This window comes from Dromaius novaehollandiae, chromosome 1 (assembly GCF_036370855.1).
Source record: "Dromaius novaehollandiae isolate bDroNov1 chromosome 1, bDroNov1.hap1, whole genome shotgun sequence".
Classification (NCBI taxonomy): domain Eukaryota; kingdom Metazoa; phylum Chordata; class Aves; order Casuariiformes; family Dromaiidae; genus Dromaius; species Dromaius novaehollandiae.
The window spans coordinates 75,920,608-75,946,711 of NC_088098.1; the positions used below are offsets into that span (position 1 = coordinate 75,920,608).

A 26,104-nucleotide genomic window follows, 5' to 3' on the forward strand; every position below is an offset into this window, starting at 1 on the left:
TTGAAAATACCGAAGAAATCAACACAGACCATCATTTACTGTAGGAAGAAGGAAAAAAAAAGAAAACTGGCAATTTATTCTGTGATCTACATTCTATGATTTACATTCAAAGTACATTGCCTGGAATATGCCTGCAATTTTATGAATAAGCAATAGTTGTATTTACCAGTTGACCAGCAAGTTTTTTTTTTGTTTTTTTTTTTTTTTTGGTATGTCTACAGCAATATAAATGTTCAAAATCAGTAAATTAGTTCATTAAAATAATGTTCCCACACTTTGTTGAAACACAAAATGTAATATCAAAAATGTTACCTGAACATGTAATGTCAGAGGTTTTTATAGTAAGCCCCTCACTTTTTCTAACAAAATACGGACCTGAAATTTCTTTGGATAGCAGAAATTCAAGTAAGGAGAAAGAGATTCTGTGCAAGAAATGAATATGTAGGGATAGTCTAGATCATTACCACTGAAGATGAAGTGTTTTGTTGTATATCCATTTTGTAAAGCAAACAATTTACATGGACAGAAAAGGAAGCTGACTGATACTTTTCTGAGTAACTTCTATTTATTTTATATTTGATGAGATAAAAGCAAATTCTTCTTCTTGCCTGTATTTGTTTACATTGGACAGTCTTCACGTATAGAAAGTAACATACTGACTAGTATCCAGATAAAGTTGTAAAATACAGCATTCTACTGAAAGCCTTTAGGCTATATAATAGTACTTTATACTATTTATACTATTTATACTATTTTATAGTTCTAATATTAATGACTTCCAAAAGTTAAACTGCGTCAGTGTCATCTGCATACAAATGTAAATGTTGTGCTGAGAACTTATATTTTTAATTGCCAGATCAAACCACAATAAATCATCCTATCTTTTTTTATTCCTTATGCTTTGAGTAGTAACGGTTTTATCAACATTTTCAGATCTCTGGCCATTTTTAGTCTTCTGTTACTATAGATATGCTCAGACACTCTTAGCCAGAAGCAAGATTACCACTCATAGTCTACTGAGCTTATTCTTTATTCATTGTCTATGTAAAATAGGTATCAGTTCCCAAGACAGTAAAGTACCACGGAAGTGGATGCAAAACATTCTGGAGAAAATCTGAACACTATCAAAGGCAAGCGTCTGAGTGTTAAGAATTTCTTAAAAATAACTAATTAATTTAAACATTCATGAGCATTTATTTGAAAAATAAATATCACAGAGTTAAGTTAGTGCTGAATACAAAATCCTGCCTCGTTCATATGACAAGATAAACCATTTTTTTGCCATTTATTTTTCTGTTCTTCAGCCCTAAATGTCGTTGATGTCTCCTCTGAGGCTGCCCATAGAATATACTGTGAAGAAGATCTGGGTCACCTGTTTTGCGTGTTTTATGGATCAGAAGATACCATATCTTTCTGAGCCTTTTAATTAGAAAAGTAACCACTTCTGCTTCATCAGATGGTTCTTCATATACAGGTTGTTTCATATCTTCATAAGCTGATATAATAACAGCTTGGAATAGATTGATCAAGACACAGATCATCACCAACATGAAAGAGGCTAAGAATAGACCACCCAGCAACCTGTTGGATGAAAATGCAGTGTCTCTGAAAGCTGAGACACAGTAAGAGAATACAGTCTGTGCTGAGTGAATCATATTATTGTAATTCCATTCATGCTGTCCAAATACAAGGTAGCCAAAAGCCATAAATACAAAGAAGTACACCACCACCACAAGGGCCATGGAGGAGATTCCAGGAAGAGCTGCCAAGATTGATCTTTGTGCCAGGCGCACTTCATAAAAGAATCGGGAATATCTCAGAGTTTTCAAAACGGTAAAAAATGCTAAAAAACCCATAGTAATCCTTAAAATCTGATCTAAACGAGAAACTGCATGAAAATGAATGAAATCATTTGGATGAAGTAAGTAAAATTTCACAATATCTGCTCCCATCTTAAACTTTATGACCTTTAAAAAAACAAAAAGGAAGAATAGTGATTTTAAACATAAGTTGATTATATTGGAAATATTATTAATATAATCTTTCTTTTTTTGGCCTATGGTGTGAAGCTCATCTGAAATGTAAATGAAGAGAAAGACAAGGACAATTACAAACACAACCATTTGAGCTTTAGTTTGCTGATGAAAAATGGGGAGAGCAAAAGAATGTACTGACAAGCTTGAGTTTATGATCCCAAAATAAGAAACTTCAAATATGACTGAGATGCAGCAAAACAGATGTACATCTTGATTAAATGTCGTTAGTTCAATGATCACAGCCCATGTCTTTTCATCAAGCCAATTGCTCTTTTGTAAAACATCCAGCCTTGTGGTTGAATTCCGTCTGTCTTCTGCAGGGAAAAAGTAAAAGGTGTATCCTGCTGGTCCATATGTGTGCAAATCTCCATATGAGTAATACACCCACGGAGTCTTGTTTGGCTGGTAAGTAAATCCAATATAACTGCTGGCATCCTTGGAAACATATTCCTTGGCAATCTTTTTCCAAGTGCCAGCATAGTCACCTTTCTCTTGGATGTCACTGCTATATTTGTGAAGACAGTGGCTTTTACTGATCACAAATTTATTTACAAAGCTGCGAGGATGGAAACATTTTTTCTCTGTATCTTTAGCCCGTACTTGCCTCATCCTAGGCAAACCAATGATTTTGGACCAGCTATCAGAAAGAAAGGTTGGCTGAATGTTATTATGAATCAAAGACAAGAACACACCATTCACCCACATATAAATATGTTCTAGTTTATCTACACTGGAAAGTCTGAGAGAGAACTGATCATGAATAAATTGGTTGTAGTAAAAACTATTGGTGTTCTCAGTGGAATAGGCAAGATTTAATATAAGTGTTAAAAATACAAGGTGACTGATGGTATCTTTTAGAAAAACAAGAGCTTTGTTTTTAATTTTTGCCTTTTTCAACATGATTGCAATTTCATCAGCTTCTAAAGGCTTATACTGCTTACTGCCTCTGATTGTAACAAGTTTACAGTGCCTCTCTCTCATCTCATCTGCATTCATAGTTGCTTTATCCAACTTAATTTCAGAATAATTTTCCTGAGTTAACCATGTGATGTTTTCACAGTATTTTGGAATGACTGTACTCACAGCTGAGAAAAAAATGATTTTTAGGGTTTGAAGAAGAAACACATTCTCAAAAAAAGAGATTGCAGATGCTAAAAGCCACTCTAGTGAAGTCTGATAGCCATAAGACAATCCATATAATACAATGAAACATGATGATAGCCCAGTTACAGCTATAATTAATAACCATGAGAGATAGACGCACCACCAACAAAAGACTATGTGTGGTCTCCTGCGAAAGGGCACGGAGATAATGCTTAGTGGTTTCTTTTCTCTGTGAAAGTTGTCCCCTTCTAATGCGTTATTATTACTAACATTGGAATTTGATGGTTGTCTTCTCTGCCAGGCTTTAGCCTTTGGAATGGAATCCTTTGTTCTTGTCTCCTCCTCTGCTGCAATTACATTTGCATCTCTTTCGGAAATTGTGCAGTTACTCCAGTTTTGGGGAGTTCCTTGGTTTATTATCTTTCCGTAATTCTGGAAGCTCTGTGAATTGCTAGCACCAGGAAAGTTTCCCAAGGGACTAGTATTCCTGGATTGTGCTGAAGTTTCTGAAAGGTACCATTTTTGTAAGTGTTCCTTCCAGTTCTCAAGATTTTCAGACATGATGGATGGACTTTCCTTTGGGTGCTTCTGAGCCACACCCCAGGAAGGAGGTTCCTTCTGGGAATACCTAAAGAAGGCAATTATAATCATTTGTACAGGTAAGGTAATCAAAGCACTTTCAACTCCTACTGCTATTGATCTCAAATACCTCAAGTGTAGTGGAGATTCTTCACTCTTGTCAGCATTAAAGAACATAATGTTAACAAGCAGGTTTAATAATAATATTGCTAAACAACATGATAACCTTTGGAGCCTACTGAAAGTGCCAGTGACAATATGAGCAAAAATAGAGAACCACAGATGACCATCTATCAGGTTTTCAGCAAGATTAATCAAAAAATAGTCGATTCTGGATAGAGGTGCTTTTGGATTCGTGACAGTAAATGTCCTTTCTAGTAAGTGATCATCCTTGTCAAGAGCAAGCCATTTCCTGCAAATAAAGAACCAGATCTTCTTAGTGTACATATTTTCAACTTTGGCTCTGCTTAAGAACCAGCTTGGAGAAGGGCCTTTGTTATTGTGCCAGACCCTCAAGGAACAAATGTCTCCTAAATCTCTCTTAGTAGTTAACAAAAAAGTATCAGTGCTTCCCTGACGGAAAGACGGAAAATGTGGGTGCTGTAAACAATGGACATCACTTGTGCCATCCTGACCAATGAGTTGAAGAAAAACATCTGCCTTCGTTCCAGCTCCCAAGCGACTGCCTGTGTATAAAGTGACCAAAAAGCACACTTTATCAAAGGGGTCATTGTCTGGCAAAACGATAATCTTGTCTTTGCTGACTCTATCAGCCCTATCTTTTTTCATGGCCCAGAGGGCCAAAAGAAAGTAGACTAAAAAAATAAACACCACTGTTAAAAGGGTCACAGGGTTTTTAGGTATGTCTGCTATCAACGATTTTTCCAGATCCACGGTGTTGGGGGTAACTATTACTTTGGCTGCCAGGAACCTGATGTTGAAAGTGGATGTGTTTGACGCAGTGTGTTTTAACAGTCTTCTGGGACTCCACTTCGTATTGCAGATGCAATGCACCCTTCGCCAGCTGGTAAAAGAGCCAAGCCTGCAGGTGCCTTCTTTCCAGTGACTTCGAACTCCATCCAGAAATAAGCACTGATCACTAAAAATGGATATGCTTACCAGTCCCGTGTTTTGATACCTTACAACATAGCGTGACAGCAAGATGATAGAGATATTATGACTACCAGTACTATCAGTACCACTTTCTTGGGCTGTGACTCTCAACAATGACTTTGAGAGACAGATAACGTAAGGAGCCTTAATGTTACAGTCAGTATTAGATGGCTTATTTTTGCTTGCAACTGTTGGCATGTTGTGAAAGGCAGAAAAAGAGGCTGTAGGAGAAGCATCAGTGATATTTGCACTTGCAAATACTAACACCTTGAAAGTAACTTTCAGTTTTGTCACGATCTGGATATATATCTCCTTTGTATTTCTCTTCACTTCAACACTAAATCCTCCAGTTGTGTAATGTTGTGTTTTATCAGGCCCTATTGCTAACCGAAAAGTTGAAGATTCCGTATCTTTCCTAGCAATAATAATGTCTGCCCCTTCAGGCATGATCCCTATTAGATCCCCATTAGCCTTGGTCTCTGTCATTTTGAACCCCAACACCGTTGTTGCAATTTCTGATGTATAACCTAACCAAGGGAAAGGGTTCTCATCAAACTCATAAAGGGCAGTGGAAATCACAGCGTCACTGGGCAATTCTGAATAATTCTCTTTTTTCAGCTTTGGATAAAAACAATTCTTGCATTTTTTTATGGTAGAGAAAGCATTTGTAACATTCCAATTTTCTTTTTTGTTCAAAGTGATAATCCAGTCTTTTGTTTCCATTACAGTTTCCATTTCTCCAGGGACTTTGCCCTGGAAAACTATGTCAGTTAAATTTTCCATGATGAAGAAAACTTGTTTAATTCCATCTATATTGACATTCCTACGATGTAAAAGAGAAGCTCTCAGGATGTTGGATAAGCATCTTAGTATTCCACTGGTCTGAATTTCTGTTTGTTCAGACCAATGGCTCTCATTCCTTTGTATTTTCAGCACTTCAGTTACTTCTCTCAGTTTCCTAATGGCAAGCTCTTGTGATCTAATATTTATTTCATCAACTCCCTCTGTGACTTGAAAAATAGAAGCAACTACTTGATTAATTTCTATTATGCTCTCAATTGAAATCTTCAGGGCTGTTTTAATAAGGTTTTCCCGAAGTTGAGCCTTAGATATTTGGAGAGTTGGTACAGCTTTAATGTAATTTAAGACTGAGGCTGCAATATAAGCCAAATATCCTGCATTAAAATAATCTCCAGTTTGGAGATAAGATGTCATTGGTGCACTCGAACCACTTACTGAGGCAAGTAGTTCATGAAACACAATAGCTAGTGGTCGACTTTCAGCTGGGTTCTGCACTTTTACATATAAGCTCACTTGGGTAAATGCCCCAAGAGAATCATAGACTTGAACATAAATTGTCAAAGTGTACTTCTGAGAGGGTACTCCAACTGGGAGAAAAGATGGAGGAGTTTCAGGCTGATAACCAAAATACAGAATTGTGCCAAATGTATTTTCCTCTAAAGAATTTATTTTGGTAGTTTTTGGTACCTCGGAAGCTACTATTACTTTATAGGTCAGAGGTAAATTGCTATCAGAAAATCCACTGCATCGAACAACAAATTTTGTCACAAATGCGGTACCCCAGTGTGGCTTGATGGTACACTTTCCAGCCCTTGGAGGAGAATTTATTTTAAATGAGTATCTGTAGATTGATGACCTACCATCCCAGGTAGTTACTTTTAATAGAAGTACATATGATCGATATGCAGTATTCATAAAACTCAGAGCATGTATAGATAGGTAAGCCCCAGACCTCCCTGTTGAAGTTCTGGAAGACCAATCAAATCTAATTTCTGTAAAATTTTTTTCTGTAGAAAAAAGCGACCAGTGATAGACTGGTTGACTGCTTATTCTACAGTTTAGGCATTTTCCAGATAATGTAAGTCTTTCTGTTGGGATTACAGTTTTACCACAGTTTTCAATGCATACCACATTCAGAATAGGTGGGGATCCCGGCTTCACATGTATAGTTTGGTCAGCATAACTCTGTCTTGTATCTTTTCGAATCACTAGACGAAAGTAATATATAGTGTTTCCTTGGAGGGTTTCTGGTGCCACTGCTTGAACTGGACCCGAAGATGTTAACCATTTCAAATCTCTCTGGCCTGGATGACATTTCTTTCCTACACTCAATTTCATGTTTGCATAGTCTGATGACCTTTTAGTGCAGTACCAAGTAAACCTGATTCCCTTTAGCCCTTCTGTTGAATCAGGATCAGAGGATGAGGAGCCATCAAGAGTCCACCTATCAGAAAACCCCACTGTTCGGAATGTGCCTGCTGCAATATTTGCAACTAGATCAGTTTTGTCAATCTGAATATGAATTTTATCTGAGCCCTTGAGAACTGTTTTGGTCCAAACTGGAGTTACTGTGACAGAAAAATAAAACAGATACAACCCATAATCTAAAGTAGAACTGGGAACAGTTATGCGTATAGTATTTACACCATACATCATAGATGAGTTTATAGGTCTTGACCAGTCTGGAATAGCTTTTCTGTCCTCAACAGGATAGATTCGCCACAAAGGCCTAATAGTTATACTGACATCGCAGTCTACTAGCAGTCTGACAAACAGGTAAAAAGATGCCCCCTTTTTATGACGTAAGAGAGAGGTATGAAGAGCAGGTCTCTGAATCCAAACCTTGTCTATCCGACAGGGCTTTTTCTGACATGCCACCAACGGTTCTATGGTTTTTGAAGCGTAATTATTGACTGTGACTCGTAAAACAGCAGGTGTAAGTCCATCCCTGGTACAATTCACTTTTGCCACAAACCCTGCGTATTTCTCAGGATCAAAAGGTAAAACAGAGCGACGGACAAAACGTGTGGCATTTCTTATGTGATCACTGTATGTATAAGTGTTATTCTGAATAAGATGGTCTTTTTTTGCTCCAAATAGCTGCAGATTAAAGGTCCACTCACATTGTAGCATAGGATGTTGTACAGGAATAAACCACACTAAATAAATAAAGTTCTGCAGAAACGAAGGACTACTGTTGAAAATGTGGACTTCAAGATCTCTGTCTACCAGAGACCTAAACAAAGTCCTTTTCTGATTCATATAAAGGTAGATATTGAACTTATACCAGTGAAACTTCACAAACTCAATGGAGAATAAGTAGGAAAGCTCCTGGTGCTGGTAGAATACATAGCATGTGTTGGAGCCATCTGTGGAAATACTGTTGTTGTTTTCTTTGGTTGTATAAAAAGTTCCATGGTTGTATCTGAAAATGTAAGTGCCTCTCTTGGTTTTGCCAGGGTGAAGGTTGACATAGGTAGGAGTTTCTCCACCTGCAGTTAGGCCCAGTGTACCGTTGAACAGATGTAATTTTCCTGTCAGTTCTTTTAATTTCTTTCCATCAACATGAAAGTAGAGGCTGGCAACCACCATTTCACCGAGCCTCTCACGACTGGGTACTGCACAGAAGTTGCTCTGCAAAGTAAAAGAATTGTAGGAACTGAACCAACCCCCTATACCCTGTGTATCCACCAGCCTGTAGGCCAATGTCCTAAGTGCAAGGGGCTGAAGACTCCAGGAGAGGCTAAGGGGCTGGTGAGGAACACTAAGGAGCTTGGAGCTGATACTGAGGACATGCAGCAAGTTAGGCACTACTTTGAGAGAGAGGCTGAGGCTTATCTGAGGCATCTGCTCAATGCTGACTGAAGCTACATAGAGCCCATGGTGTCTGTAGTGTACAGTCAAACGGTAGTTGTAGTAGGTAGCACAAGCCTGTTGCAACTTGGCCCTTGGGTAAACAGAGGATGGTAGTGTGCCTTCGTGCTCATTGCTGGGAATGAGAAGGGCAGATGGGTCGCCTCCGTGGCTGCTGAAACGGTACTGCCAGTTTGCGCTCTTGAGACGTGCACACCAGCCCAGCTCTACTGGCTGCCACGTGTGGATCAGGTGAATCTGTGGCCAAAGTACAAACAGATGCATATCCTGCCTAGACATCTCAATGCTCAAGTTGTGATGAAGGCACTCAGGTGCAGCACACAAAGCTGATGAGCATTGCACTGTAATGAAGCTGGGGGCTGTGGGTGGTGGAGTGCTTCCTGGAAGGAGGCCCGTCTGCAGTATGACCTGCCCTGACCAGCGAGAGGTGTTCTTCACCCAGGCCGAGTTCAGGTACCAGAAGCAATGTGGTGAGGGCTGTGGCTGCGCCTCTGCCTTGGGTCTCCCTCCTGGGGCTGGCTGGTAATGCAGCTTCATGGTGCTGTTCCACAAGCAGGAGATCCAGCGCTCGTTGTCCCACCGTTGCGAGATGTGTCCGTGAGGGCCCAGGCAGGTGACCTGGAGGGGTGGTGGCTGGAAAAGGGGAGATGTGTCTCCCGAGCCTGGGGGGCAGCAGCCGAGCAGCCCGAGGAGGAGAAGAGGGAGCACAGGCCCTGGCATTGCGTGGCGACCTAAAAGAGGGCTTAAAAGAGAAAACACTGGCTGTTCCCACCTGTTCCAACTGTTGTGGAGCAGCCGCCTGGAGTCCGCTCCCCCAGCGGCACGGCTGTCGAGGGGTCCTGGTGGGGCACCAGCCGTGCCCCCGGGGCCCGCTGCCCGGTGATGGGCACCGTGGGTCCTAGGGCAGTCACTCAGCCAGATCGTTCCTGAGGCAACACCGCTGCATCCCGGCTTCCCATCCCCCCGGGGGGGGTGCTGTCAGGCTTATTCTATCAACCCCCCACTCGAAAACAAAACAACCCCCCAAACCTGGTTTCCCAAAACCCCAGCTCTGCCCGCGGCCCCGCCGTTCAAGCCGAGGGCCGGAGCTGGGCAGCGGAGGGGGAAAGGGCCACGCGGGCCGGGGGCGCAGCCCGGCAGCCTCGCGGCTCCCTGCTGCGGGGCCCCGGAGGGCGGGAGGGGAAGCGCCCGCCGCCAACGGGCTGGGCGGCGACCCGCGGCCGGCGGTTGGCGGCCCGGCCCGGCCGCCGCGGCCGGCTCCTCCTCCACGGAGAGAGAGGCAGCGCGGCGGCTGCGGGCCGGCGGAGCGGGATCATGGCGCCGCTGCGGGACTGCAAGGTGAGGGCCAGCTGCGGGGCGGGCGGGGGGCCCCTAACGTTCACCCCAGTTTATTCTCCCGGTAACCTGACCCCGAGAGTAAGGCTGAGGTGAGCCGAGGGTGGTGTTACGATCTTAAAACGGTGCCGAGGCACCGTTCGCTCCCCTCTATAAATAGCGCTGCAGCAAGGGAAACCGGGTGCGAAAGTGTCCGCGTTTGGTTGCAGCTCTGCGAGGCGGGCTGGGCGCCCCGTGGGTGAGCCCTGCACCGGCTCATTCTCCGGCTTCAAAACCTGCCTGCCGTTGCCAGTTACTTACTAGTTGCTTGCATGTCTTGTTTGCTGTTCTCCTTTCCAGCTCTAAGATTTCAAATTATCCTTCTAAATGCAGATTGTTTGCTCTTTCTCTCCCTTTATTCTTTTTTTAAAATTATTTTAATTTCTTGCCCAAAGCTGTGGCTTGTTCAAACTGTGGCATTTTCAAAATTTAGCACTTAAAGAGAGTAGTCCGTTGTGTCAGAGATAGCTCAGGCTTCCAGAGGAAGCCACATCTGGAGTGACTCAAAGCGTACTCTCATGTTACCGGATTAAAAAAAATGAGAAATATTTTAATTTGGAAAAAGTTCTATTAATGAGGCTCTTTATCAGGAAATACTGAGAGGTCCAAGGAGGTGCCAGCATGATTCCTGCTGATTTATAAGGTAAGAAAAAGTTGGTTAGGACAGGAGGCTAAAGAAGCTCTCAAGACCTTCTGGAAGTGTCATAGGTTTGTGAAATCCAGAGCTCTGGAAAGCTACCGCTTGAGTGATAGCGGGTGGGCAAAGAGCAACCCGGAAGAAGCAGAGGTTCCAGAGAGCCAGCTGGGGCTCCAGAGGGGACACAGATAGGAATGAAAAATCACCAGATCCTGTTGCTAAACTCTCGTCTTAAAGCAGGAGAAAGGGTCGGGGCAGTGGCACTCTCCTCCAAGAAATATCACAGAGAACAGTCTGTTCTAGGGTTAAAGAGTAAAGTTGCAGGAAATTAATGCAACAAAACTCAATGCCAGACTTTATGGAAGGGAGCAGCGATACTTGTTTTACAAAATCTCAAGCTGATTTTTACATACGAACACTTCATTCTATCACAGATTTCATTCACTCAGAATCTTACACCCATGTATGCACAAGCACCAAGATCAAGTAGTGTCCAGATAGTCTGGTGAGAGTCACTTATGTGAGACACAGAGGACAAGAAGTGCTGGCCCCTCCATCCTCATCACGCCTCTTAGGTTCTCAATTGGCAGCAACAAAGTAGGTGTGGGGCATATCTCTTATATCCTTTAGGAGTCAACAGTTTTGATGGAGTGGTTCTTTCCTAGAATCTGTTTTCATGGTGGGCTAACAAGAGAAGTAATGGCATATGTGAAACAATTCAACCTTGCAGTAATCCTCCCGTTGTCACAGTGAGGATCTGCTGACTAATCTGTGCTGTGGCCTTATCAGAGCCCAGGCTTTCTAGGCTTAATAGAAACATCACTTTCCTCAATTTGATTAACTGGGAAGAATGTCCTTAGTTATCAATACAGGCCTTTTTTGTTAACCTTTGTTCTGTTGTTTTTTCTGATGCTCACACAGACGTTTTCATTTGTACTTCATTCATACAATTCTTAATATTACAAATCTCCTCAAAATGGGATAACGTATTCTACTCGGAAAGTACTTCCAGCTGTTGTGCAAGATGGGCCATGGCACAAAGAACAACTTCAGACAGATATTGTTTATGAAAACTAGTGATTTTCAGCCTATGATTCATGGTCTGTTTTGCAGGGCTTCATGAAAGGTAGCTTATAAGTAGTAGGCCTAACCCTTTTCACTTTCCTCCTTACCCTATTTCTGAATGCAGTATGCTTTTTTTTTTTTTTTTTTTTTTTTTAAGAAACCATGTAACTTTATATTCTGGTGTAGTCTTTTAAGCTTGTGATTTGAACACTCATGTACTTAAACTGCTGGCATGTGAGCCTTTAATCCAGTCACAGTGAGAAAGCTTTAGAATGCTATTAAAATAGATGTCTTTGCCTAGTTATTTAAAATTTTTGACAGTCAAGTCATTAGAACCGGGAAATAATTCAAACTGTAAAATAAGACTAGATAAATTCTTGCAGAACACACAAGGAATAATCCCTCATTAAGAGGAGTATGCATTAGCTTGCTCCAGGTCTTTTTGTATAAATATCCTGCAAGTTCCGTGTAATGAATAAAAGTGATCCTGTAATGATTGGTATAGCTCTTCAAATGTGTATATACTTAGACAGGGATATGGTGTGCTAAATGTAAGTCTGTGCTTGAGATGCCTGCAGTAATGGGTTCAGTATAGGAACATTGAATGGAGAGTGATTAGTTAGAATATGCAAAAACTATAGTAAAAGAATATTAGTAAGTTTTGAAGGGAAGCACCCACATTTGTGAAATGACAGGCTTTCTGGTTGTGCAGCCATCCTGTGTTAGAAAGGAGCCTGCAGGCAGTTAATGATTACATGCCTATTTGCTCTAGGCAGTCATATGAACAAGTTAGGCATTTTGGAATAGTCATTGGATTTTTCATTTGTTTCCTGAGATACTTACAAGAGCACTCTTAAAGAATGCCTTGAACTAATTTGCTACAGCTAATTCCACTGTTGGGTAAAGAGCATATCTACCACCCACCTAGTAAAATGAATTCTTTTAATCTTCCAGCAGTTTGACTGTAGAAGATGTGACATCTCAGTCAGTGTTATATAACTTGTCAAGAAACTGTGACAGCCAGATTCTACATTGCATTTTAGCTTTATCAAATGTCCATGTTTTTCCTTTATGAAAGGACTGTGCACAAGTCTGTGGTTCAGTTATTTGCTGGCTTAAATCCAGTGACTTGGTGAATTTACTCTGGCAGGTTATTTGGGCTGTGTGTTACTTGTGGTATTAATTTCATAAAGAGCAAAGCAGGGGTTTATTTTACCATGTTACTACTTCTGAAGAGGTGTATCTGCAGCAGAGAGACTAGCCAAAAATTGCATTGTATTGAATTAGGGATGGTTCTAAATTTGCAAGGTGCATAGCCAATTGAAGTCTTCTACATTCTAAAATTTGTCACCTCTTTCACCAGTACAATTCCCCCTGCTAACCCATTTAATTGATTCTCCCATAGAATTATAACCACATAAAAGGTTTATGTGGCTGTTCACGTAGTCCTCCCATCATTTTTCCTTTTTTTTTTTTTAAACATGGTTGAAGAACATCTAAAGATACGATCACTTTTTAAAGTCTGTCGGCTTAATCTGGAAAATCAATGTGTGAAATGAGCTGTTTCTTATTTCTTTGTTGTGCAGGCCTGGCAGGATGCTGGACTTATCTTGTCCACTACTAGCAATGAAGCCTGTAAACTATTTGATGCTGCCTTGACCCAGGTATGACAGAAAAAATTGAGAGAATGTGAATTGAAGGGACTTGTGTACAAAACAGTGTTTGCTGCACATGTTCTTTAACTTTCTTATCAGCTGAAAGATTAGAAACAAGCTATTTTTAGTTTAGTTTCTTTCGAAGGAAAGCTTAAGCAATGACTCTATGTGTGTGCATGTGTGCCCTTTGGTTCTTCCTGGTAATGTATGTATCTGTTAGCTAATTTCAGCCAAACCTAACAGGAAGGTTGTGGGCTCAAAGATGTTACAATCATGCAAGTCTTCTGACAAAAAGTAGCTGAGGAGAGAAGAAGGAACCTCAATATCAGGCTGCCACATGGCTACTAATGCCAGCCATTAGTAGACAGCAAAAAAATCCTTGTAGCAGAGAGCTATGCTAGATGCTACAGCTGTGGGGAAAAACTCCAGCCAGCCAGCTCATCCTACTTGGCACTGGAGAATCCACCACTGGACATAAACTACATAAAAGCCGAGATTATTAGTTCTTCTACTTGCTGAAATGCCTTAAAGAAACCAGTTTCTCCATTGTCCTACTAACCTAACTTTTATCTGAAAGTTAATTTTCTCTTTTACTCAATTATTGTCCTTACTTTTGAGTTTTACTTGCTTGGGAGAATGAAAAGAAGTACAGCGTCATCTGATTTCTAGCAATTATCTCTCTTTGTTACAGTATGCAACCTGGACCAATAATGAGAGTCTCGGAGGTATTGAGGGATGTCTCTCCAAGTTAAAAGCAGCAGATCCAAATTTTAGTAAGTATATCCTTTAATTCTTAGTATAGATACTGCTGGATAATGTCCTAAATCCTAGGACTACTTTCACCTACGAGACAGTCCCCTTTTTAAACAAAGAAACAAACAAAAATACCCTTCAAGAATTTATGTAGAGATAAATTACCCGTAATTCTCTACAGATAAATTACCTGTAATTCTCTACAGCTAAAGCTCTAATGTGCTGGTTTCTGTAGCAATGGGACATGTCATCGCTAATGGTTTGGAGCTGATTGGCACTGGAAGTTCGGTGCGACTCAACAAAGAGCTGGACAGTGCAATGAAAACAATGATGACACTCTCAAAATCACAGCCACTGACTGAGCGGGAGAAGCTTCATGTATCAGCACTGGACATGTTTGCCCGTGGGTAAGTGGCTGTCCCTCTGGGGAAAGGGGCAGGAGCTGATTTGATCATTCAGAATCTTCTCGCTACCACTGCGTACTGCCTTGGGATGTATCACATTTGCCGTTATGTTGGCAGCTTTCATCCTATTTGAAAGACTGAAGATTTTAGCAACCACAGATGGAAGCGCTACTCATTAGTGGTATTGCCTGACATTAGTTGGGATCTAGCAAAGGATCAGGATGACATATAGACAGTTCTTGAATTTATCTCCCCGGACTGTATGCACCATGACTAGTTAGCCAGCAGCACCATAGGCAAGCACATGCTGTTGCTGCTGCTGTGTCATGTCATTAAATGCTCCTTTTTAAAAATTTGTCATAGGTCCATCAGTGGAATAAATGGTTTAAAACTGAAAAACTATTTAACTGCTCCAAAGGCCCAGTATAATATCACACAGCCTTGGGCCCACAGAAGCAAAGCTGCAGACTTTTCTGCTTCTCTCTGTTGTCATAGCAAAAGCTTTATTTCATCTGTAAAACGGGGAGATAGCAGAGTGTCGGAAGCACTGTAGGGTCTCACTGTTTTGTTCAATATAGTAAGTTTATGTACTCTATAGAAAGCATGGCACATGATTTGCTTTTATTATCTGTTTGTCAAGCAAATAGATGACCACAGACTTATTGCTCACATTTCTTAACAAAGGTAAAACGTGAGGGAAAACTACTGAAGCCCTGTTCCTGTGGGTTTGATTTGCACCTAGAGGTGAAGAAAGATGATGTTTTCATTCATGTGGAGTTAGATTAAGCATAGCAGGTCTCTATACAAACTTAAAGTTGACCCATACTGGAAAATCCTTAAATTTATGAGTTAAATTTGATTCATTTGCCTTGTCTATTACAGTGTGTGACTTATAACATAAGGATTTTGTTTACGTGATTTCCTGCAAGGTACTTTGTGAAGTCAATGTCATAATAAACCTTAAAATAAAAACACTAGGAAATTCCTTCAAGGCAAAGTCTTCTGATGTTGAGTTTTCTATTTTTCAGAGTAGCAAGAGTTTAGTAGTGGCCGTAGAGGTAGGTATGCATGTCTTTCATTGGTCAAAATAGTTTCTTATTTCTAGCCATCTTCCAAAAGCTTGTGACCTATGGGAGCAGATTCTACAGAGCCACCCAACTGACCTGCTAGCCCTCAGATTTTCCCAGGACACTTATTTCTACCTTGGATATCATATACAGATGCGCGATTCTGTTGCCCGGGTTTATCCTTTCTGGACACCTGATGTTCCTCTCAGCAGGTAGGTCATGCATTATTTTGAAAATTGCCATGTATCTGGTGTATGCATGTGCTTTGTGTTTTTTAAGTTCAGACACATCTACATAGCCGTATCTGTTGGGTAGAGACCTGTAGACAAACTTAGGGGCAATTGAATCCAACCTGACCTCAGTCAGAACATTTTTCCTGTATCCCTGCTAACACTGTTGGGGAGGCTTTTATTTTTTAAGTGATCTGTAGCTCAGTTAATAATTTTTTATTATCAAATATTGCACATTTGTTGTAATATACAGGATAAAATCTTGGCCTCTCAGAGGCCAGTGCCAAAACTCCTTTGGGCTTTTAAGAACAATTTTTCTCCTGGGGCCCATACTATGGGTCATAGAGCACATCAGAGGAAGGAAGAAAGGAGTTGCAATTTAGAATATCGAAGTATGATTCTGAAATAAAATTTTGGGATATCTCATAATGGCTGGTGCAGCAAAGACTGACAGGAGGGTAGACCTTTTTTTTTCTTGTTTTTAAATATCTTTAGTTCAGTCCTAAAAGTTTTTGTTTCCCGAAACTATTCAGGATAGTATGAATCTGTTGACATGCGAATCATTTACAAAAACTGACTTTGCATATATATTTTTTTGAATTATTTTTAAGACCTGTTAAATTATTCGAAAGCCTCTAACTTTATGTAAAAATCTACATTAAATTGTAAGCCAGTACATGGATTTAGCATTTAGAGAGAGAGGGATGTATTGGCCCTCCACAGGGAACCATAACTTTCTGAATATTCTATGAGTGTTACTGTAGACCAATCCATTGTACCTCTGTATCCAACACAATCTTTTCTTCTCGTCTCTTCCACAAGCTGTGCAGAGAAGAGTAGACTGATTGTTAGCATAATAATGTAGCTAATCTGTGCACCCCAGAGTCTCATGGGGTAGCAGTCAGTGTCAGGCATCTTTTTCTAGCTGTGTTATCTCAACTCAGAAAAATCTGGAATTCTTCATTCTTCTAACTAGAGTATTCTGTTATCATTTGCTGGAAAAAGAAAACTCTTTAGCAGTTTTGACTGCATTTTTGTAAAATTTTCCAGATGCACATGTCACAAAACTGCAGGTTGTTGTCCACTTAATTGTAAAGAAAAAAGGAACATCTGTGTGCCAAGTTTTTCTTGAAGTGTCAAAACCCAGCAGGTACTCCTTGTCCTCAAACCAACAGGCACGTACTTACATATGAATTGAAACTTACCTTGGCAAAAAATTCAACCTTTATTCATCTCAATCCCTGAAATTATTTGTGCACAGTGTACTCCACACAGATGATTATTTGTATTACCTCAGGAGTTTAAAACCAAAAACACAAGAGATGCTTTGAGAACAAAGAACCTACCCCATGGTATTTTGCAATCTATGAATCAGCAAATACAATGGGAGTTAAATATTTCTTAAAATGACCACATCAGGTATAAGAGTATACAACATCCTTAATTTTCCTTTACCTTGATCCTTTATTGCTTAGTGAGGGTGCTTTGTGAATTGACAATGACAATAACCAGTTTTAAAGAGCCACTTCACATATAAAATATTCGCCTGTAGTTTTGTGAGCACTCTGGAAAGTGCGGACGGCTACAGTCATATATACGTGTTGCCTTTGGGACATTCAACTAACTTTGGAAGCAGCACTGTTTTGCTTTTAACCATCAGTTCTGCATTTTGCCACTGTTAAGAGATCAGCAGATTGTTCTGTGCAGTCCTGTTAATTCCAGCCTGTCCAAAGATGTAAACATCGGTTGGCAAGACACCAGTGATGTGCATCCTGTCACTGCTTCCCATGCTAGTGTCCCTGGGCATCTCATTTTCTATGAGAACTAGCTAGTTCTTCTGTTTTGTGCAAGCTTGCACTCTCCAAATCTAACAAATAGCATTGCAGTTTGCCACCATCAGCAGCAGCCCGACAACTGATTTTTACCAGCACTCTACCAGCACAATAAATATATTACATGTTCTTACTATTATGCATATTGAGAATGAGGAAGAGTTAGTCTTTTGTTAGATAGACTCATTAAAAAAAATACATCGGTTCTGACCTCTTTCCACTGTTCAGTGTTGTAGCTCACATAGTAAGAATTGCTTTGAATTAAATACTATTTTTAAAGTTGTTTTCTTTTTTTCCTTCAATTCTGGCTTAAATCTAGTTCTAAATGAATGAAGTGCTGCTTTTGTTTCCCCCCCTTCTTTTTTTTAGCTATGTGAAGGGCTACTACTCTTTTGGACTGATGGAGACAAACTTTTTTGATCATGCTGAAGAGCTTGCCTGTGAGGTAAACTGGTTGCTATTGGTGCTAAAAGGTTTTAGAGTTGTTAAGTTATGGTCTGCATGGAAATCTTTTTTTGAGAAATATGGCTAAGGGACATTCAAAATGAACTAAACAAAAGTGAGAAACTTCTTTAAAACTAATAGATTTTTGTGCCATTTTGTTATTTGGGTTATCTTGAAGGTCATTGAAGGTCTTTTAGAGCTGAGAGTAGAAAATCTGTCCTTTCCACAACTTCTGCTGGTTTTATTATTTCAGAAAGAGAGTAACGAAGGAAAGAGTATTGAAGACAGGAAATCATGTCAGTTTGCTAGAGTAACGTGCAATTTTGCATATTAGAGACTTACTCCATATGTTATTAATTCTTGGTAAATAGCTTGGCAAGTGGATCAGCAATCTATTTATCTCCTGATTTCAGAGAGGGATATGAAAGCATCTGCATCCCTTTGTAACAAAGGGCTTTCAGAACTCCAAAATATTAGTCATTGCATGAATGGAAACAGTTTAACTCCTTGATATGACATTTTAGAAAGCTAGGACTAGCAGCAACTTCAAGAGGTCCCCGAGGCTATTCACCTGCTCTGAAGAAGCAGATGTAAACCTAGATCAACTTGTTCATTTCTCTTCCATGCATTGTCCCAGGTGGACTAACTTGTCTGGTTGAATCTTCCTCAGTGCTAGAACAGAACAATTATCTTTCATCTATTACGTATGACACTGCTGTTAACAGGAGTAGAATTTGCCTTTTTTATGACTAGAACAGATTGCTGACCCTTATTTCATATGTGATGAGTTTTGCCCTCTTCCTGCAATACAGCTAACTGTTCTGTATTTTTTATTTATTCATTTGACTTTTCCTTCTTACATGTAGCACATTCCTTTTTTCTTTTTCCAAGTTGATTTTGGATCATTCCTCCAAAGTGTCAATATCATATTGATTTTTATTCCCGTCCTCCAGATTGCTTGAAGCCTATCTCTGGATGGTGGTTTCCACAAATATCATAGACTGACTCTCCATCATCCCAATTGTTAGTAGAAATAGTGAAGAGAGAAAGCTTAACATGGAAATGCATACATACTTTCATAAAGGACTGTTGATAACTATTTTTTAGAGAGATTTCTCAATCTGTGCCATACCATGCAATCTCATCTTGACTGTATTTCTTTCACCTGCTTATGAGAATGCCATGTCAGATAGTGTCCAAAAACATATCTAAAACAGTATATACCCCATTTACTGTTTCTCCTATGTGCAGTAGGCTATTTACCCTGATTAATGAATGTTAGATTGGTTTGAGGCAATTTGCTTTTGACAATTCATCCTGGTTGGGTTTTTTTTCTCCCTCTTTTCTAAATGCTTGCCCCTAGATTATTGAACAATTAATTCCAGAATGTTTCTGGGGGTCAAATTTAGTCTGCCTGTTCTCTTTTCATGAAGATAATAATTACTACCCCCCTGCCCCGAGTCCTCAGGATTATGCCTGTCCTCCAAGGGTCTCAGCTATAATCTGTAATGTGTGTTTTTGCCGCGCTTCTGTCATACATCAAATTGCTGAAAATGACAACAAAGACTAATCATTTAACTTTTGACTAACATTGTAAAAAGCCTAAAACTTTTTGGAGCAGGAAAGAGGAAGTTGCTCAATACTCAAAACTGACCGTGTTCTTACAGGAAAAACTTTAGGGAATATGCTACTTTGTTTGTTTGTTTGTTTTTTAAACCAAATTATTAACTTGCTCTACGTTGAGAAGGAGGATGAAAGAATATGTCTCTGCCTATGCGTGCAATTCTTTCATGACGGATATTGGTTTCATGTCTGTGAAATAAAATGACATTTGATAATCATCATTAAAGCCTGCATTTTAAAACTGTTTTGCAGCTGTCCATCTCTGTGCAGTAGAATCCAGGAAGTGAAGTCAACCAATAAACATTTTCTCCCTTTTCTGTTCAAATCAGTCTTCCAGGCCATGGTTAGCTGGAACAGTACACAGTGATACACTTAACATGCAGCAAATGAGAAATAGTCTCTAGTTTCTATATCAGCAATAATAAACATGATTATTTACAGGTTTGTAAGCTTTATCACGTTTTCTCTTTTTTTTCCTCTTGTAGGCCTTGGCTGTGAATAAGACAGATGCATGGTCTATTCATACAATAGCTCACATAAATGAAATGAAAGCAGAGGTGGAGAAAGGATTAGCATTTATGAAAGAAACGGAAACCAACTGGAAGGTACACGTTCTAAAAATTTCTTTATAATTTTATAGGTCTTTCCTCTAGCCAAATTCCGTGATTTTTTTTTTCTTCCTTTCCACTCACAGAGATGTTACAAGCAATGCGAATTTTACAAATTAGAGGAAACCATGATTTCAGGTGCTGTTATCATCCATGCCATTTTTGAAGCAAGAGGCGGAAAAAATGGCATTTTATGAGGGTTAGGTATTTTGGGTCACTTCAAGCCATCCTGACTAGGAATGCTGCGGTTATACAAATGCCAAACAAGTCAGTAGGTCAAAGCCACCCAAAGTCTGTCCTTTCACACTGCCTTACTTTAGCTAGCAATATTTTAATAAACACTGCTTTTGAGCAAGTGTGTAGTTTGTACACACACCATAGTTTCTTTTTTCTAAGTGAGTGGGGCTGGATAGGTACATTGCATCTCATAAAGACAGTATCATTGACAGGTGAAACATCAGGCATGAAACTTGTAATTTATTGATAGCTATGTGGTTATTACACTTCATCTACAGTGAATGGTGAAAGTAAAGTGACCCATGCAGTACACTGTATATTTTTACAAGCTTTCTGCTTAAACCAAGATGAGCACTGTGAGCCAGACAAAGAACCTGGCAAACATCTTCATAGTAACCTAAGATAAGCTGTGAAATAACACAAAGCAAACATTTCAGAAGGCTCATTAAACACGCATGTTTGCTTCTGGATAGGGAAGGATTTTTAAAGATCAACTGTAAAGGAAAGATAAATGATGTTTGTAACTTGAGTAGACTAAAACAGCAAAAAAAGCCATTTTATATATCCAGTGTATTTGAGTATCTCTCAGCAGAGTATTGCTGGAAATGAAGCTTAATTTTTGTTTGTGTTGGACAGTGTATGCTTTACTAGTGATTAAGTGCATGTTATATTCAGAGCAGAAGTCAGTGAGGTTTGGAGTTGTTGTTAGAACCTGCAAGAGTTCTTTGAGAGTCATTTGCAGTCTGCCGGCTGCACAGATAGGCTTTATTCTTGCAGTGGGCAGTTCTACCTCACCCAAAGAGCAGGGCTGGATAACGAGGCTAGAATGACTTCTTTTTGTGTGTTTGGTTTTTAAGTTGGACTATTCAGGTATCAGGCTTGGAAGTGTAGGCACTTAAGTTTCAGATCCCTCACTTGAGTTTCGGATGTCATATCTCAGAATACGTTTTGTCCTTTGGCGTACCAGTTCTTGTAAAACAGTGATACCAAGGAATGATAGTTTAGGTGATGCCTTCAAAATCACGCCAACTATTTTCAAAATAAGTCTCTGACTTCTGCATCCCTTTTGAACCCTGTTTCTTAAAATAGTTGCGTGCCCCTGCAATTTATCCAAATAAAGCAAAGTGCAAGATCAGTAAGCAGAACTGTGTGACACACCTTCATGTCTGACCCAGTATAGTTAAGATTTATAACAGCTGACATTGTCATTACAACAATGTATATAATCATTCCTTCTGTGCAGTAGTTTTCATCTTGGCCATTATGAACACAGAACGTTCAAAAGTCAGCACATGATAAAAATCATGGAGCTCCAAGGGCATAAACAAAGTTGCTTGAATTTGGCCTGGTGATTTGGAATTTTTAGTTTTTTTTATTTTTAATGACTGAGATCATCTATCTATACTGCCACAGCATTCAGGCTCCTTCTGTTGCTTTTAATTTTTCTCCTTTCCAATAAGAATGGCATAGATTTTGTACAGGTTTTCTTTCCAAGATGGCTTTATTTTTTTGTTCATGCTGCAAAAAAGCAGATGCCATTCATTTCATATGTATGTTTCAATACAAAATAAAAAGGGGCAAAATATCTTGCCAGAGAGGCCTCCATACAAACGCTATTTATTATAAATGGGATTTTTTTTTCCAGCACTACTGTGATGAGTTCTCATAGCCTGCTCTTCTGTTGTCCTTGCCCTGACTACTTTTTCCATAAATAAATAAGGCAGCCTGCTTTATTTTATTTATTTTAGCAGACCACTGGCCCACTTTCCCATAGCAATTTAATCTCATTCAGGACTCAAAATCAGAAGCAAAAAAAGTGGCCTTGTTTTATTCACAAAGAGGTAACCCAGTATTCTTGTTTGTGTGACATTTGGAATAGTATTTGATGGTAAACTTGATATCATCAGGTTTATACCAAGCACTTAACTGCTTCGGTTGCTGAGGTTTGTTTTGTGACTTAAACAGTCTGGTAATCCTTACTTGTTTAATATTATCTGAGCACTGTAAAATTCTGAGAATCCCTGGGAACCTTTGTGCTTATTGAAAGTGGGCGTTACAGCAGTCACCGCTAAAATGAACATGCTTTTTCCACTTGTGAGAAGATTAATTTTTAACTACAGTGCTAGGAAAGAATGGGAGAAGAGGGAATAACCTTTCTCTAATTTTCACTAATGGGTTTTGGAAATACATTCCTGTTTGTCTTGTCTTCGTGCACTCACAAAAGTGAACGGCAATGACATTGTCTTGAGCGTAAGCTAGGGAGGAGTATTCAGACTGCTGGAGAGAACAGTGCAAAGTTAGCATAGTCCAGGGGATATTCATGTTGTCTGATGAACTGCCTGTGTGTTTGGCGTCTAATGTAGCTTCTGGAATCAGCAGTGAGACATGCCTTTAAGAAATGATTCCTGTCTACCTAATATGGGTATCTAGATAGGTGGGATGAATGGCTCTCGTAAAATGGGTATCTTTCTCCTCTAACTCTCTGGGCAACTTTAGACTATACATCTGCATTTTAGATGAGACAAACCTTACTCTCATTACAGACAACCCCCCGTCCCCCCACAAAAAAAGAAATGCCACAAAAGGATAAAATCTTCTGATGCATCCAAATGTAATTCCTCTCTGGGAAATGATGTGGGAAGCCTTGTTTTTGAGGTATCTCTTTGAATAGCCACAAAAAGCAAATCTATCAAGTGAGAAGATATATTCTGGCCAGGTGGTGTAAAATTCTTGTCCCTTCTATCTCATGAAGTACTCGCTTTTGCTGAAGAAGAAAACAAAAATCTGACTGCATAGATTTAAAGGGGAAATTATTTTGCAAATAATTTTCTTTCTTTTTTTCCAGAACAGTGATATGCTTGCTTGCCATAATTACTGGCACTGGGCTTTATATTTTATCGAAAAGGTATGAGGTGTTCTCATATAGATGTTTTATGGTGTCCGGATAGATAATTCATTTAACACTATTTAAAAGGCAGTTATGGGGGCAGGGGGCTTCTGGCTATTTGAAGGGATGTTTTTATAAAATAATGCAAAGCCATTTTTGTAAGATAGTATGTTATTTTGAGAAGTTTTAGTTACGTTGGAGAAAGTTCCAGGATTTTTGTTAGTGTTGAAAAATTGTTGTGAGATCATTACACGTTTGAAGATCAAATATTCTCACTAATTACACTTGGCACAATTATTTGATAGAGAGATGAACTTGGTTCTCTCATCTTTAGACAAAAATAAGGCAAAATTCTCGTCAAATTCAATATTATTTTGCTGGCCCAAAGACTGTAGGACTGATCTATTAAATCTGGTAGCTAGTGTTATTAATTCTTCTTGTTCTTAGAGATTTCAGATTTATTGAAGCACTTTATAAAAATGGTTACAATATATCCAACCTGTCAGACTGCAATGCAGAAATTCTCTGGATTTAATAACACTTAGGACTTGTGGGGTTCAGTTCACTAGGGAGGCAAAAACAACACTGTCAAGAAGACAGTGTAATTTGCTTAGAAAACATGCTGTAACTTGCCTATTATGTTCTGTAATGGTAACATAGAAGGAGTGTAATTCCCAGAATTAGTCTAATAGTTTGTTTAATTTGCCACCTTATGTCTGTACAACTCTTTTGCAGCCTGCTTAAAATTATTTTTCTTCTTACGTCTTTGTACACACTGTAGGATGCACTAGTTTTTGCAAAGATCAACGAAAGGTATATTAGAACCAGAGGTAGTATCTTGTCTTTCTCCCTCATGTGTAACTTACAGCAATATTGTTATCCGTCATTAAATGAAACCTAAACTTACTGATTATTTTGCCAGGTAAATCCTGGTTTATCTTAGTTCTTCCTTTTAGTACCTCTAGGTTTCCCTGACTCAGATTATTTGGTCAAGTCATGAGGCAGCTGTGAAATAATACTATGATATCTATTGACTGTACATATGTCTTTGACTCTCCCAATCACTTTTGGTTACTGTAGCTGAATATTAACCACACAGTCCTTTTTTCCTTTTACAGGGTGAATATGAGGCTGCTTTGACAATTTATGACAATCATGTGAGTAGAGGGCTTTTTTTCCTTACTGAGAACACACTAAAGAGCATGCTATGTGCTTTCTTCCCTCTCTATGAGGCTGAAGCCTGTCACAGTGGGCCATGCGTATTTTATTTACATCTGTTGTTACAACATTTATGGGGAAACTTTCTCAACTGGTAAAATGCCCAAAAGACACAGCAGTGTATAGTTTATACGTGATTCTTATACTTGTGCTTTTAGGAGCTACAGAGGTAGCACTGGTAGTTTTTCAGTCTGTTCATGTCTCTTATTCATGCTGTATTTGTCCTGGAAAAAAGCTTTAGAAAATGATGTAAAATATATTTCCTATAAAGTCAAATTACCTTTACAAAGAAGTGATTTTGCAGGTTAACTGCTAGGTCAACATGAGCATGTCTCTTCATTCCTTATTTATTTATTAAAGTTCTTTACTGTCCAGATTTCAAAACAATCTTCTTAAATAAGTAATAGCAAATCAGATGGCATAACATATCTTGGTTGTAGAATACTGTAAAAAAAGTGTAAGTAGACACCATCTATTAACCCTGGCAAAGTGAGGTAATATTTATGGCTCCATCTTGGAAAGAACATAATATGCTGGTGACCTCTGATACTTACTGGATTTAACTTCAGGATGGGCAAAACAGCATAAATAAAACATATATATTTGTCTTTGTGGTATTCAGAAAAGATGCAGTTAAGGCTATTGTAAAGCAGATATTCTTGGTGAATAAGAAGATAAAATTAATTCTCTACTGTGAAAATAAGTTTGATTATCTGATTAAGTTCCTACCAGCACATTGACAGGGTAGTTTATGAATACCTGTGATTGCAGATTGCTCCCCGATGTCTGTCAAGTGGAAGCATGCTGGATGTTGTAGATAATTGTTCTATGCTATACCGACTTTATTTGGAAGGTAGGATACCAGTCATTGTTTTTTAAATTGTAAGGGAAACAACTTTTTTTTTTCTTGCACGTGGGAGAAGGATATAAAGATATTTACAGAGCAAGCTTAGTCAGCGTTACAGAGGAAATCTTAAAACTCTCCTCCTGAGAAAAGCCTCAATTTGGGGTTTATTATAAAGTGCATAACCTTTATTCCTCCCAAGAGTGGTTTTTTTGTTGTTTGTTTGTTTGTTTGTTTTTCTTCCCCTGCCAGTACAGTATTTTATCAGTCTTTCATTCAGCACAAGCTACCACAGGTCACACACTTTTCTGGCAAATTTCACTTCTGTTGTTGCTGGAGATCTGAGAGTGAGGGATCAAATACATAAGCCCCTAAAAGCTCTTGAGCTTCCCTTGTAGCAAATTTCAAATCAGCACTAATACTTCACTTCATATTTTGATACTGATTGAAAGAAGTATTGCATGTATATTATGCCACTGAGTTATGAGAATATGCAAAGGGCCAGGGGCTTCCTCCTTAACTTTTAGAATTTATGTATTAGAGTTCTGGGGGCTGGGGGAGGGGGGAATTAAGTTATTTTTATAATATTCTGCTAAAATACTAGTGATGAATTGAGTTTGTTTATGAAATCCATCTTACCAGTCTGTATAATTTGATTGCTACAGGTGGCTCATTATAAACACCATTTCCAAGAAGAGATGAGCCATCTCATAGTAAAG

The 26,104-nt window shown here is 39.3% G+C and overlaps 2 protein-coding genes across 2 annotated transcripts in view; one reads left to right on the forward strand and one right to left on the reverse strand.

Annotated features, from left to right (window-relative positions):
• On the reverse strand, nucleotides 1-9,700 carry PKDREJ (polycystin family receptor for egg jelly). Its single transcript, XM_064517101.1, has one exon. It carries the CDS (start codon nucleotides 9,225-9,227, stop codon nucleotides 1,254-1,256), a length of 7,974 nt encoding a protein of 2,657 aa, XP_064373171.1. The 5' UTR covers nucleotides 9,228-9,700; the 3' UTR covers nucleotides 1-1,253.
• TTC38 (tetratricopeptide repeat domain 38) overlaps nucleotides 9,690-26,104 on the forward strand; it is a 23,947-nt gene continuing 7,532 nt past the window's right edge. The window contains exons 1-10 of the mRNA XM_026114100.2: nucleotides 9,690-9,845; nucleotides 13,170-13,247; nucleotides 13,930-14,011; nucleotides 14,227-14,398; nucleotides 15,501-15,674; nucleotides 17,894-17,969; nucleotides 20,077-20,196; nucleotides 23,282-23,341; nucleotides 24,442-24,480; nucleotides 25,313-25,394. Of these exons, the coding sequence (XP_025969885.2) occupies nucleotides 9,822-9,845; nucleotides 13,170-13,247; nucleotides 13,930-14,011; nucleotides 14,227-14,398; nucleotides 15,501-15,674; nucleotides 17,894-17,969; nucleotides 20,077-20,196; nucleotides 23,282-23,341; nucleotides 24,442-24,480; nucleotides 25,313-25,394 (907 nt within the window). The 5' untranslated portion in view covers nucleotides 9,690-9,821. The remainder of the gene's footprint in view (nucleotides 9,846-13,169; nucleotides 13,248-13,929; nucleotides 14,012-14,226; nucleotides 14,399-15,500; nucleotides 15,675-17,893; nucleotides 17,970-20,076; nucleotides 20,197-23,281; nucleotides 23,342-24,441; nucleotides 24,481-25,312; nucleotides 25,395-26,104) is intronic.

Bases quoted from the DNA above. Each gene is read 5' to 3' on its own strand.
- PKDREJ (XM_064517101.1), bottom strand. From the start codon at position 9,227: ATGCCAGGGCCTGTGCTCCCTCTTCTCCTCCTCGGGCTGCTCGGCTGC.